At 37.0% G+C, this 15,201-nt stretch overlaps 1 protein-coding gene across 1 annotated transcript in view; it reads left to right on the top strand.

Annotated features, from left to right (window-relative positions):
• The first annotated feature begins 6,569 nt into the window (after positions 1-6,569).
• Positions 6,570-15,201, top strand: part of LOC107196871 (uncharacterized protein C14orf132) — an 893,178-nt gene continuing 884,546 nt past the window's right edge. Inside the window, 1 exon segment of the mRNA XM_015600737.3 lies at positions 6,570-6,742. Coding sequence (XP_015456223.2) covers positions 6,674-6,742 — 69 coding nt within the window. The 5' untranslated portion in view covers positions 6,570-6,673.

Raw genomic sequence — 15,201 nt, 5'->3', positions numbered from 1 at the left:
AGCTAGCATTATGGGATCTAAACAGTGGTTTTTAATAAGCTTCTTGTGCACTTTTTAATTTATTAATGCCTCGTTTTAAAGGTAGGACCCATTGGCAGGTAGCTGGTTTTGCAGCAGGACAAATACCCCAAACATACTTTAAAAAGCACCCAGAGATGGATGGAAACAACATTCTAGAGAGTTATGAATTACACATGGTTTATTTACACATGTTTATTTCCTCTGTGTGTATTGGAACAACACAACAAATAGAGAAAAAATCTCCATCAGCAAAAATATAATCAGCAGCCCCAATAAAGTTCCAAAGAAATTCAAGCTGTCCTGCAGGTTCAGAGTGCATCAGAGTCAGTATAGGGCTGGTATTGCATCTTAGATCATGGGTCTTGCAGCATGACAATGACCCCAAACATACTTCAAAAAGCACCTAGATATGGATGGGGGGATCTTAAAACTGATTTGAGGAGAAGAAACCCTTCACAAATGAGAGATCTGGAGATGATTATACGACAATTTCGGACATGACTAACCAGCTAGTTAACCAACAATACTATTACTGATAATGTGGTATTGTTTAAGCTGTTGGTTACATTGACAGTTAGTTCTTAAACTCTGTACGAATTTCTTTGCAGTTTTATTCTGTAAGTCTGTATAATATTTGCGTAAAATGACTCAAGCTGGCTGTATCCTGGCTTGACTCTTCCACCCTCAGCTGCAGTAAGGGATTATACTGTAGGTAAAGGTGGTGTAGAGCTGGCAGGAAGAAGCCCAGTCATCTCTATTAAAGCTGCTCTGAACCCAGCAGGAGGTCCTGATCCGCGGTGGTCCTGCTGGGTGAGAATGGAGACCGGGCTCCAGAGGGATATCAGGACGGGTAAAATCCGCCCCAGCATTCCGGATTATTCATCCAGGCCAGTAGAAGCAGGAATCAGCATTTTATTACAAGATATTCTGTCATTTTTAGAGTTTATTCTTTAGTTCAATTGGTCAGCAATAGGTGGTCCACAATCATGAAACATCTGGCCTGTGAAAAAGAATAAAATAAAATGTTTCTCTGGTGAGCTTTTGTTTATAACCCTTCCCCGTCTCTCTCTCTGTCGAGTTTCCACTTGTTCTCGTTTTTTTTCTCTCCTTAATATCTCCTTATATGGGTGTTTTTTTTCCGGCCGTGTCCCAATTCACTAGCCTGGGCAGCTGTAGTATTGTATTGGACCGTGACCCTGATGACACGGGTTCAATGGATTTGATCCCACGTTTTCATTTTTTCTTGGGTTTACTACCTTCTTTGAGATCAACTGTTTTGCAATTGGGTTCAACAACCCTCTGGGCTGGAGAGCTACTAGTTTGTAGCAGCACTCTATCCCATTACACTTCTTCATTTTCCAAAACAGAATTTTCCTATTATTTTGTGGCCACCATGTAATGGCTTGGAAAATATCTCGCCCGAACATACCCAGCTGGTATACAACCAACCTTTAACGTTGAAATGTGTTTGAAATATGACTAAAATAATGTATGTTGTTGTTTCAGCATTGAAACAACATTGAATCAACATTTAATGTTCAGTGGTTGTGCTAACGTTTAAATTTTAATGTTGAATCAACATAATGTCCTCAACCTTCTGCCTTTTGAATCAGCTTTTTACATTTCATCATAATATAATTTCGAATGAAAAACTGTTTTACTTCTATTTGCAGTAACTGCTTTTTAATTTAACATCATGTTCATGTTCTATTAGTTTTACTATTAGTTTAGTGTGTTTGAGATCAGATGTTCAGTAATCAGATTGGTACTCAGCTTTACTACAGTGATGTAAGTTTATCGTTAACACTTTGTTAACCATATGATTTTCTAATTTTAGTGAGCTTTGGTTTATTAAAGGTTAAACATAAGACGTTGAATCAACGTTGCTATATCAACGTTGATTCACTTTTCAAAATTAACAGTTGATTCAACATTGATTCAACCATAACATCTACACTGATCAACGTTGATTCAACGTTTATTCAACATTGACATGCCAGCTGAGTAATTGCCGATCCCTGCTTTAGTCCATAGACCACTAAAATTAGGTCGTCATTTTAAAGTTGATTCCATGTTATTTATGGTTATTTAAGGTGATAAAAAGCATGATCTGGACCAAAGAACCAATATTTCGTGCAACCCAAAAGAGATGGTCTTGGTTCTGATCAGTTTAATCCTGGTCCTGTTGGTTTAGCAGGGGACATGAGACTTGTTAATTGCATTATGTCATAATGTGAATTTGTGCACTGTAATTTAAGAAATGTTTTTATTTCGCTTGTAAAGTTTATATATTAGAGATATAATGATAGTAATGAAATGATGTACTGCTGTAAATGTAATGTAATGTACTGCTTGTGCTGTTCTATTTTAGTATGTAGTTGAGTTGTAGAGTATTAGAGTGCAGATCTGGAACACAGTGTTTTAGGTGAGATTAGTCCATTCAGGAGACCAGATGCAGAAAACACTGAACATCTGCTGCTGCAGCAGGGATTAACAGAGAGAGAGAGAGAGAGAGAGAGAGAGAGAGAGAGAGAGAGAGAGAGAGAGAGAGAGAGAGAGAGAGAGAGAACATTATATACACAAATATAAGAGATATAATTATAGAGAGGAAGAGACATAAATAAAGAGAATGGGAAAGAGCAAGTGTATGAGAGAAAGAAAAAGAGAGAGAATGAGAGATCAACAGAAAAAAACATGCAGTGATAGAGAGAGGGAGAGAGAAAGGTAGAAATAGAGAGTGATGGAGTAATATATAGAGAGAGATTAAAAAGAAAGAGAGATAATGATAGAGAGTGAGAAAGAGAAGGAAGAGAGAGAAAGATAATGATAATGTGAGAAAGAGAGAAAGACAAAGAGATCAAAAGAGAGAAAGAGTAATAGAGAGAGTGATAGACAGAAAAGAAAGAGAGATATAATGATAAATAGTAAGAGAGAGAGATAAAGTCAAATATATCAAGAGCGACAAAAAGAGAGTGAAAGATAGAGAGAGAGAGAGCGATAGAGGGAGAGTAATATAGAGAGGATTATATATAGAGAGAGATAGAGAGAAAGAGATAATGATAGATAGTAAGAGATAGAGAAACAGAAAAAGAGATCAAGAAAGAAAAAAGAGATCAAGAGAGCAAGTGATAGAGAGATACACAGAGTGACAGTGTGAGAGAGATTGATAGATATATAGATAGAGAATCAGAAAGATATATAGCATTATGCATACTTCACCAGTAGTTACACTCTTATTACATGATTGTTAATGTGTAACTACACAGTTATTACATACACTTATTATAGTGTAAAACAGTATATTAAGATATTTAAGAGAATGTGTGAGAGAGAGATAAATGCAAATATGAGAGAGAAAATGATAGAGAGTGAGAGAGACATAAAGAACGAGAGATCAAGAAAGAGAAAGAAACACAGTCAGAGAGAAAGAGAGAGAGAGAGAGAGAATGATAGAGAAAAAAAGATATAGAGAATGAAAGAGAGAGAAATATATATATATATAGACAGATAGAGAGAGAGAGAGAGAGAGAGAAAGAAAGAAAGAGAATGACAGATCATTATTGAGAGTGAGAGAGGGAAGAATATTAGTGTGAAAAGAAATGAAAGATAGATCAAGAGAGAGAAAGCCAGAGTTATAGAGAGAGTGAGAGAGAGAAATAAATAAAGAGAGATCCAGAGAGAAAGATAGAGAGTGATAGAGAGAGTAATATATAGAGATAGATAGATAGATAGATAGATAGATAGATAGATAGATAGATAGATAGATAGATAGATAGATAGATAGATAAAGAAATACATGAAATACATGAAAGCAACATCAGCACTAAAGTGATGCACTGCAGCTTATTTACCAGTTTTTTTTGTGTTTATTTTTATATATTCTTGTGTAATATAGTATATTTTAATGTCTCTTGTTCTGGGCCACAATAGATTAGATAAAAAATAAAGAAGTAGAGTACAAGCGACTAAAGCCAGAGCCGGTGACATTATACCGCTCCCCTGTGCCTCAGTATGAGTGTATATCTGAAATATTCATAATCATAAGCCTATTTTACACCAGCCGTGGTTATCGTGCAGCGTCACGCCGCGCATGATACTCTCCCACGTTACCAAACACGCTCTTTAACACCGGATACATGCAGCACACCAGGGGACGGTGAGACCTTATAAATACTGTATAAAAATTACCACTGATGTTTCTGTTCACACTAAATTAAACAGCTTGCGTTAAAAATGCTCTGTGTTTTTAACGAAGTAGCCAATCGCTTCTGCCCTCTGTGTTCCTGCCTTTTGTTCCCAGCCATGTGCTCTGTTTTGTTTGTAACCCCGCCCCCTTGTTTCCTGGTCCAGGTGTTCCTTATCCTCCTCTGTTTCAGTGTTTCTCGTAAAGTCTTTTGTGTGGGTCAGGTTTGTGTTTGCTTCTGGTATTAATGTTTTCTTAGTTTTTTTATTAGATTTTTGTTCTTGTCTTAGTGTTTCTTGCATTTCCACTGTTTGTTTTCTGTTTTGCTTTTGTTTAACTTATTTTATTATAGTAAATTTAATTTATCTGCATTTAGGTCCATCCTCTCTTCCCTTCTGTGACAGATATTTAATGACAAATCTTATGTACTTCTATAATAAACTATTTGTAAATTTGATTTTCTACCAAAATATCACCTTTTTAATGTTAGTCTAATGCATATGAGGGATTCTGATTACTTTGACGGATCATATTAGGTTATTAGAGACGCACTACATGATTTTAGCCCAGTTGTCAGTCACAAACAAACTGTAAACCCGGATAAGTAAAATTTACTCTAAAATTTTAAGGAAACCGGTTGCCTTAAAAAGTTAAGTAATGGGTAAAGAAAACGTAAATTGGCGTAAGTTAAAAACATTGAGTTATTGCAACTAAAGGGGAAGTTTACTTAACTTTTTTAAGGCAACCCGTTTGCTCACATTTTTTAAGTAATTGGGAATAAACTTGAGTTAGCATAAATTAAAACATCAAGTTATTACAACTAAAATGGAAGTTGATTTCACTTTTTGTAAATAAATGTTCTTTTTTTCTTACTTTTCTTTTTGATTCCATTTTATTTAAATATTTATTTTATAGATATTCACACTGTAACCCTGGAAAAGATTAATTTTAAGAAACAAACAGTTAATCATAAAAAAGGTGAAAAAACTAAAATTGGCAAATTGGATGAAAGTGCATTTCTTGTACACTGCACTACATTAACAACAATTAATTAATGAGTTTTTACATCCAGTTTTCTTTTTTTTTTTAGTTTAGCTTCAAACGGTTTGAAACTTAAATAAATAAATGTTACACTGACCCAAGTTCTTGTGTGATGACTCAAAAAGTCGTGTATTGTGAACCTGGCATTATATAATATAAGATGACCACTGGACATTGGGTCACTACTCTGACCCCGCCTTCTTAATATGGCCCCGCCTACAATCAAATACGCTTAGAGAGAAATATTCCTGTAAACGCTTTAGTTCTGCTTAATGCATTACAAATACACACTCATATACACACACACATATTCAAAAACACACACACTCAAACTCGAGCATATGAGTGAGCAGATGGGTCCAAACTTAACGAGAGAGCGAAGGATGAAGGAGAGTTTATCAGAGTGGAGAGGAGGAGGAAAGGTTTACTGGGAGAACAGGGAGGACTGGAGAGAACTGGGAGGACTGGGGAAACTGGGAGGACTTGGGGGAACTGGAGAGAACAGGGAGGACTTGGGGGAACTGGGAGGACTTGGGGGAACAGGGAGGTCTTGGGGGAACTGGGAGGACTTGGGGGAACTGGGAGGACTGGAGAGAACTGGGAGGCCTTGGGGGAACAGGGAGGACTGGAGAGAACTGGGAGGACTGGAGAGAACTGGGAGGACTGGGGAAACTGGGAGGACTTGGGGGAACTGGAGAGAACAGGGAGGACTTGGGGGAACTGGGAGGACTTGGGGGAACAGGGAGGACTTAGGGGAACTGGGAGGACTGGAGAGAACTGGGAGGACTTGGGGGAACAGGGAGGACTTGGGGGAACTGGGAGGACTTGGGGGAACTGGGAGGACTTGGGGGAACTGGGAGGACTTGGGGGAACAGGGAGGACTTGGGGGAACTGGGAGGACTGGAGAGAACTGGAAGGACTTGGGGGAACTGGGAGGACTTGGGGAACTGGAAGGACATGGGGGAACTGGTAGGACTTGGGGGGACAGGGAGGACTTGGGGGAACTGGGAGGACTGGAGAGAACTGGAAGGACTTGGGGGAACTGGGAGGACTTGGGGAACTGGAAGGACATGGGGGAACTGGTAGGACTTGGGGAACTGGGAGGACTGGAGAGAACTGGAAGGACTTGGGGGAACTGGGAGGACTGGAGAGAACTGGGAGGACTGGAGAGAACTGGAAGGACTTGGGGGAACTGGGAGAACTGGGGAGGTTCTTCCCAGTGAAGCTGGATTTACATAAAACCAGGAAAAGCCAGCAGATCATCAGAGACTGGAGATAATCTGCTGGGAATCCTCCACCCAGATCCAGATTACAGTTTACACACACACACACTCACACAAACACACACACACACACACACACACACACACACACACACACACACACGCACACACTCTCTGTTCCAATCAGTGTGTAGCGTGGTCGGTGATGTTAAAGGCAGACTGGGGTAAATCCAGCATCACTGCTCTCAACTCCTCACCAGACCTGCAGCCTGAGGTACCGCTCTCTCTCTCTCTCTCTATCATTCTCTCTCCATCACTCTTTCACTCTATCTCTCTCTCTCTGCCCTTCTCTCTCTATCACTCTCTATCGTTCTCTGTCGCTCTCTCTCTTTCTTGATCTCTCTCTATCTCTTTCTCTCTCTCATCACTCTCTTGCGTGCTCTCTTTCTATCACTCTATCTCAGTGTGTACCTCTTTCTTTATTTTTCTCTGTATCGCTCTCTATCTCTTTATCTTTATTTTCTGTTTCACCTTTTCTTCATCTTTCTCTCTCCCTCACTCTCTCTTTCTTAATCTTTTTTCTCTCTCTTTCTTCATCTTTCTCTCTCTTCTTCACTCTCTCCCTCTCTCTCTGTAGGTATTTTAGCCTCTCTCGATATCTTTCTCTCTCAATCGATCTCTCTCTCTCTCTCTTGATCTCTCTTTCTCTAATGATCATTCTATATATATATATATATATATATATATATATAGTTATCTCTGCCACTCTACTTTATCTCTTTCTCTATTGTTATCTATCTCTATAGTTATCTATTTTTATATCTATTTTTCTTTATCTCTATTTAGTTATCACTCTATCACCCTCTCTATATATAGTTATCTCTGTCTCTCTTTTTATAGTTATCACTATATCACTCACTCTCTCTCTCTCTCTGTATGTGATACTAATTTCTGTAACCCATCGTCTATCTGTTCAAGTCCCGATCTGGGTGGAGTTTCAGTTCTTTTGTGTTGTGTACACGTGCAGTATTGTAGTCCTGGATGCATTTCTCCAGGTGGACGGTTGTTTCCAGTTGAGAGTATGCTGTCTGTGATTGGCTGCTCCGTCTTGCTGCTTGTTATTTTTTACTCCTATTTCATATCAGCTCGTTTTCATTCCAGCTTCTCATCGTTAAATAAAACCCCTATCCAGATAAATCTCTCCATCCAGATAGAGTGAATCTGATTGTGATTGGATGTAGAGAAGTATAAACATATACCATTCCCACTCCCTATTGGTTTATACTGTGATCCATCACACCTGCACACGTCCCCCCACAAGCCTAGCATAGCCTAGTATGAAGACAATCCGTGCAGAGACTCAAGAGAAGCTTCTTTAATATATATTTACATTGTTTTGTATGCAAAATACATTAATTTACAATGGGGCATATATGCAGGCTTTTAGAAAAATGTGTTTTGGGGAGTTGGAGTAGTGCACTATAGGACTTTGTGGGCGTGGCCTAAGCTTTTGTTCTTAATAACAAAATATAAATAATAATAATGAATTAAAATAAGTTTAAAAAGTAATAATACAAGACTATTAAAAATAAAATAAATAAATAAAGCTAATATCACTCAGGGTTCCTCAGTGTAGCTCTGCCGGGTGGCATTAGTCACGAACCGCGGCTAGCGCTAGCAGAAATATGCTAATGCTAATGCTGCTGCACCCAGCCTTCAAATGGAAATTGAAGAGCTTTTTTACTCACCCAAATAAACAGTTTTCAGGAGAGAAATCTGTGTAGATTAACATCCAGCACTCGTTTAACTTTAAAAGAAAATGTTTTTTTTTAAGAATTACAGTTTTGTTTACTTAACTTAACTTAGCTTTACATGTTAAACGTTGGATGAGGAAAAAATTCAATAAAATAAAGAAATAAATAAAAAGAAAATAAATTAATAAATAAAATAAAAATAAAAGTTACAAATAAATAAGATTGGGTAGAACAGGTACTGAGAGAAGAACTAAAATAAGAAATAAAAGTTAAGAATAAATAATTAAATAAGATTAAGTAAAACAGGCACAGCCTGTCTGAGGTTAGTTCGATATTAAAATTTAAAATAGAGAGACAGACTCTGTGGGCGTGGCCTAAGCTTTTGTTCTTAATGGATTTATTTTTTCTTTTTACATTACCTTTACTTTTATACTTTAAGCAGTTTCAAAACCAGTACTTTTGTATAAAAAAGCTTGAGTTGATTTTCCAACTTCTACAGAAGTATTTTATTAATCTCTAGTATCTAAACTCTATTCTACCTACAGAGTAATAAATGTAGATACTTTTCACAGCTTTGATTATAGTCATGTCAAAACCTCGTAACTCAGAGATATTCTAGTTCAGAGTTAGGTATTTTGTGATAAAGGTAAAGAATGTTTTTGCCGCTGTGCTCCAGTTATGATATGCATATTTTATTTGAGCGGGAAAGCTTTTTCCTGTTGTGATGGGTGTAAGTGTATGTGAAATTGTTGAAGCATTTACAAAATGAAGACGCGTTTAAAACTTTTCTCTTGTGTCTGATGTTCAGCACTGTGTGAAAGATCGGAGACATTTGGGTTCTGTTTAATTCGCCGGGGGGTAAAACTAAAAAATCCACTGGGCCTTCTGTTCTGTAGTTTTATATTAAACCAGATACAGCTCTGAAAAAATGAAGAGATCACGTGTCAGGCCTGAGCAACCGCGCGCCCCCCTCCCCGGCACTCTCTGAGAGCACTATGCCCATATAAGGACATCCGCTCCTTCTGAGCACACAGCCCTGATCACAGACTGGCTTCAGCTGCGGAGAGCAGCTTAAAAGCACGCTGCTCTCCTCCACTCTTCGCCGAGTATTGGTCACTATCATGGTCTGTGTTTCCCTGCGGTTCCAGCCTGTTAGCTGTCTGTACAAAGCGTTGCCTAAGTATTTTCTGTTATATTTTCTTATTTTGTTTATTTGCTCAGTTTTATTTTTTCTCAGTCTAGCCGTTTTCCCTAAGCTCTGCTTAGTAGTTTTTTGTTCTCGTTTGTTAGCCTAGTTGTCCCGTTTTCCCCGCTGTACCGCGCTACGCGCTGGTCTTATTGTTTTGGCCACTTCCTGGTTTTATTGTTTTGGCTGTTTTTTTCGTTTTTCCCGTTTTTTCAGCATTTTCTTTACTTTGCCCAGTCCAATCTTATTTGTCAGTTTCTGAGTTTGTTTCTAGTTTTCCCGTATAGTTATTGTTGCATATTCCTTGTTTTCATTTGTTTTCCATTTTTGAGTTTTATAATTTTTTCCTGTGTTTCTGAATAAACACAACTGCTTCGTATCCCATCCCAGCAGTGTCTCCCTTTTCTTTCTCTGCCTGATCTCAGTCAGGTATGACATCACTTCAGTTTCTGAATCAGTTTCTCTGATTTTGCTATTTATAGGTTTATGTTTGAGTAAAATGAACATTGTTGTTTTATTCTATAAACTACAGACAACATTTCTCCCAAATTACAAATAAAAATTTTAGTAATTTAGAGCACTTATTCACTGAAAATGAGATTTTTTTTTCAGACCTCAAATAATGCAAAGAAATCAGTATTTGGTGGAATAACCCTGGGTGGTTTTTATCAGTTTTTTTATGCATCTCGGCATCATGTTCTCCTCCACCAGTCTTACACACTGCTTTTGGATAACTTTATGCTGCTTTACTCCTGGTGCAAAAATTCAAGCAGTTCAGTTTGGTGGTTTGATGGTTTGTGATCATCAATCTTCCTCTTGATTATATTCCAGAGGTTTTTAATTTGGTAAAATCATAGAAACTCATCATTTTAAGTGTTTTAAATGTATATTTTCTAAAATCAGGAATAAATTGTGTTTATTAATTTAGGATTGCAGGATTACTGTCAGCTATAATGAACGACAATTCATTTAGCTAACTATTTAGCTAGAAGCCGGATGTAGTAGATAGCTAGAATTTAGTATAATATTTTATATTTGTAGTTAAAAGCAGTTTCTTAACCCTGATCCCTGCCCTAAAATTGTGTGTTTTCCACCAGATCCAACTGATCAGCTAATAAACAATCATTTATTAAGTTTACCTGTTAAAATCTCTTAACCCCCTATTGAGCATAAATCAATAATGATATACTGTCTATACTGTAGAAGTGTATTAGACACATCATACCACCCCTTACTTTATTAAGTGACTTTAAAGCAGATAAAACAGTGGGAATATGCAGTAGAGTGTACAAGAACAGTGTTGAGAAACACAGCTGTAACCTGACTTTATTTCTAGTTCACAGTAAGACCACAATTCCTGAGTAAATTCCAGGCGAATCCAAATTTTTTTTTGTTTTTTTTTTTGACGTCTAACATTTATATTTTAACTTCTGCCAAAAATCTCTATGAAACGTAAAGTTAAATTATTTTTTTCTAAAAAGGACACCATAGTAAGAAGTGCTTTCAGTAGAAAAAATTAAAAGTGCAGATAATAACTGATCAGTTTTTGTCATAAATGTATATAATTCAGACATTTAGACATGGGATTTGGCTCATATTAGTAAAAGTGCCCCCCTCCAATATAGAACCCAATCCTACGCCCTTGATAAAAAGGAAGGTATTTTTTGGCAACCAGACGCCTATAGCAGTACCACTTCTGTCCACTAGAGCCGGCAGGTTGAAGAGCAGTGGTCTAAAACTGGTCTCCGGTTATTGTTTCGGCTTCATTCGCCTGAAGGTTTCTGTATTTGTTGAAACAGAAAGAGAGGAAACGAGTGAGTGAGCAGATTCAGGTTTAACCGCACTCAGAGCTGGACTGGATGAATTATGGAGGGCTGATTGTTTTATAACTCTTTAGCTGTTTAGAACTGAATAAGAGTTTTAGAGGCTCCTGGATGCTGGATGTGGTTTGTAGAGGTTTGTAAGTCTTTATTTAGGCATGGAAAACCTCTCTTTCTTTCTGTTTTATTAATATTATGGGATTTTGTTTGAGTTTTGCTTGGTTTCTGATGGATGTTATGTGATGTAAAGAGTCATGGCTCTACAGTAATGAAGCTAAAATTACTTTAAATTTATTGTGAATCTTGTTGGTATGAAAAAAAAAAGGTTAAGATTATTTTACAAGATTCTGCATTGTACATTTAATACAAAAGTCATCCAAACTATGAAGAAAAACATATTTTGGTTTGTTTAACACAAATATGTTTTTCTTCATAGTTTGGATGACTTTTGTATTAAATCAAATTTTGTATTAAAACAATGCAGAACCTTTTAAAACAATGAACATTTATTATAATAGATTTTAACCTTATTTAATCATTATTTCTTGTAGATTTAATAGAATAGGAAGAAGTCATCCAAACTATGAGGAAAAACATATTTGTGTTAAACAAAACAGATTACTAGATTTAAACAGTTTTTAGATTAGATTTGAACATCTCTGCTGGATTTTCTCAGTCAGTTTTATGAGGTAGAGTCACCTGGAATTCAGGCTTTCAGTTAACAGCTGTGCTGAACTCATCAAGAGTTAATTACTTGAATTTCTTGTCTCTTAATAAAGTGTTTGAGAGCATCAGTTAAAGTAAAGTAGTGAAGAGGTAGAGTTACAGGTATACAGTGAATAGTGAATATTTATAGAGTAATGTTCTAATCCAGATTATGAGAAGAAACAACGACTCAACTAAATAAAGAAAAATAATGACTTTAAGAAACATTTAAAGGGCAGTTGGTGCAAAAAAGAGCATTAAAATGCTATGATGATGAAACTGGCACTCATCCGAAAAGGTTAATCAGAATTACCAGTCTCAGAAAGCACAAGAATTCATGCATTTTTACACAGTTAATGTTGCAATCTGTTCCCTTATCCTTTATATTTGTTCACGCTTATCAGTTTACTTCATTTTAAAAGACTTCATTTTAAGATGGCAGTGCTGGAGAACTACCTGAAGCTACTCTGTATATAAACAGTGTTTTAAATAGACTACCTGTGCACTTTCTGAAAGCTGGCTCCAGGGCTATGCAGCCTCCGGCCACCAGAGGGGGCAACAGGCGGTTTATAAAGGCAATCAACACCTGTGGCCTGGCTTTAAAAGAGGAAGAAACATAGCCCAGCTCTTGATACCTGTCTGTCTGTCTGTCTGTCTATGGACAGCAAGTGGTTGTATTTATGATTTATGTCTTAACTTCTTGAATTCTTGAGTTTCTTTTAACCTAATTTCTGGTTGTCTTTCTATGAAAAAAAAAAGAAACAAGCAAACAAAAGGTTTAGTATATCTCTGGAAGAAAGGCTGTGCATTCTTCTTATCTCTTTATTTCTTTTTTGGAAAAGCAATTTTGTTTTCTTGGGAAAGCCAGCCTTTCCCTAGCATCTTTTGTTCTTTGTTTTAGGTTTGTTACCGCCCACTCCTGCCAAAAAATGCTTGTTTTAGTCCTGTTACCACCTGCTCCCACAAAAAATCACTTGTTTTAGTCCTGTTACCACCTGTTCATGCCAAAAATGAATGATTTAGTCCCATTACTGCTCTCTCCCACTTTTATTTTTACTTATGTATTTATCGAAACAGCAATATAGCACTGGATAACGCTGTCCATTTTTTTCTCACCATTATTACCATATTAGGTTTGGGCTTTTTTTTTGTTTTCCATCTACGTTCGGGACCCACCCCTTTCCAGTTGAACCCAGCAAGTTATAAGCTAGAGGACTGCCCGGGACTGCTTTTTAAAATCCAACCTGCTTGTTTTAGTCCCGTTACCACCCGCTCCCACATAAATGGATTGTTTTATTCCTGTTACAGCCCACTCCCGCCAAAAAATTACTGTCTTTAGTCCCTTTACTGTATGCTCCTGGCAAAAATCACTTGTTTTAGGCCCATTAGTGCTAACTTTCACCAAAAATCACTTATCACTTATTTTAGTCTCGTTACTGAAACCTCCACCAAAAATGACTTGTTTTAGTGCCATTACCACCCGCTACCACCAAAAATCACTTTCTGGTCGCTATGTATATATATGTAATGTATGTGTGTGTATTTTTACTGCATTGTGTGTTTGTTTTATTTATTCATCTGTAGTCGCATTCTTTTAATTTTTATTACCTTTGATTTTATTACCTATTATTTAATGATTCCTACTAAATTCTTATTTTTATCTTATTTTTTTCATATATTTTATTTTAAAACTTCTTGTACATCTTATTAAAACGCTGGGTATTTTTATTAATTTAATATTTTTCTTTAACAATCCCTTTCATGTCTATTGGCCAAAATAAGATGATTAAAGTTGGGTTGATGATAGTCTTATAAACTCTCTTCATTTCATTTTAATATTTCACACCTTTTAGTTTGAACTTATCTCTATTCTCATCACTGGTGTCCTATATCAAACCGTTTATCATCACTGATAACGAGCAAAACGTAGATCATTCACCATCACTTTCAAACTGACACATCATTAATCTGAATTAAGATCCACCACTTATAACACTGGAGCTCAGTGAACGCTGCAAAGTGCTGTGTTCCCAGTTTTTAAAAACTAGAAATATTGTTTGCAAGTTGATTAAAATCTGCATTTTGATTGATTTTCCAACAACTTCGGCAATTCGGCTCTTCTCAGGTTAGGTTACTAATATATAGCATTTTGTTTTAAAGGATTCCGTGTGTCCTTCCGCGAATGATGTCCGTGTCCTTTTGCCACGCCGCTGTCACCCGAGCGAGAGTGATGAGCGAGTATGTCCTCGTCTGATGAATAGATCCTCTCACTGTAGGGATACAGAGGCAATGAGGTGGAGAGCAAAGCAGTTAGGAAGCGTATCGGACCGCAGTACCCAGCATGCACCTGTACATTACAACACTGGTGTCACCATATGCTCGCCCCAGCCGGAAGACTTCAGACATTTGCATGATAAATGGAAACACCTGAAGTGGAACCGAGTCTTGTTTTCTCTTTGAACTTCAGAAACTCTGAAACTTTTTCAACGAGTGACTTTCAGAGTGTGCTGGGATTTTTATGGGTTTATTCAGTACAAAAAGTTATGTTTTGAGTATTTTACAGAAAAAAAATCCTTTTTAAAGCATTTTTTGGTGTTTTTAACTATTCACTTAGCTCTTCTACCCCCCGTTTCTTTTGCTTTTGTCTTTTTATCAACCCTTGTTTTGTATATTTGACCACTCTTTTGCCTTTTAGCCTTTTGTTGTTTTGTTAGCTTTCTAGTTGCCGACCAATTTTGTATTTTGACTATCCTATTGCATTTTGCACTTCTTTGTAATTTTTGACTGAGCATTCTGGTATGTTGCTTGTTTCTGCTGACTTATTGTTGACCACTTCTATAGATTAAGCCCTTAATTTAATTCACTCTGTGTTTTAATAAATCCACGTGTCTGCCACTGTAACACACACTATTTATTTTTTTAAGTATTTTACTAATCCATAGCCATGAATCAAGCCGTCAAGCTCGCTTTAGGGTGAGTCAGTGTGTCTTTGCTATCGTAACGATGGGAAAAGTACACCTTGCGCAGATTGAAATGTCTTAAATGCATGTACTAATTCTCTTAATTAATTATGGGTGTGTTTTGGTCAGGTCATCTGGCTGACTTTTGCTATTTTAACAGTGCAGCTACCTGAACATGGTTCAATGTTCACGTAACAATTCTTAAGTCTTTGTGGGGTATGACTTGGTCAAGTTTCAAGCCTTTGTAGAGTGAGACTTGGTCAAATTATTGTGGATTGACACTTGATCATATCTTAAGTCTTTTTAGA

This window comes from Astyanax mexicanus, chromosome 9, assembly GCF_023375975.1.
Source record: "Astyanax mexicanus isolate ESR-SI-001 chromosome 9, AstMex3_surface, whole genome shotgun sequence".
Classification (NCBI taxonomy): Eukaryota; Metazoa; Chordata; class Actinopteri; order Characiformes; family Acestrorhamphidae; genus Astyanax; species Astyanax mexicanus.
The sequence above is the reverse complement of the archived record's forward strand: the minus strand, read 5'-3'. Positions and strand labels throughout refer to the sequence as shown.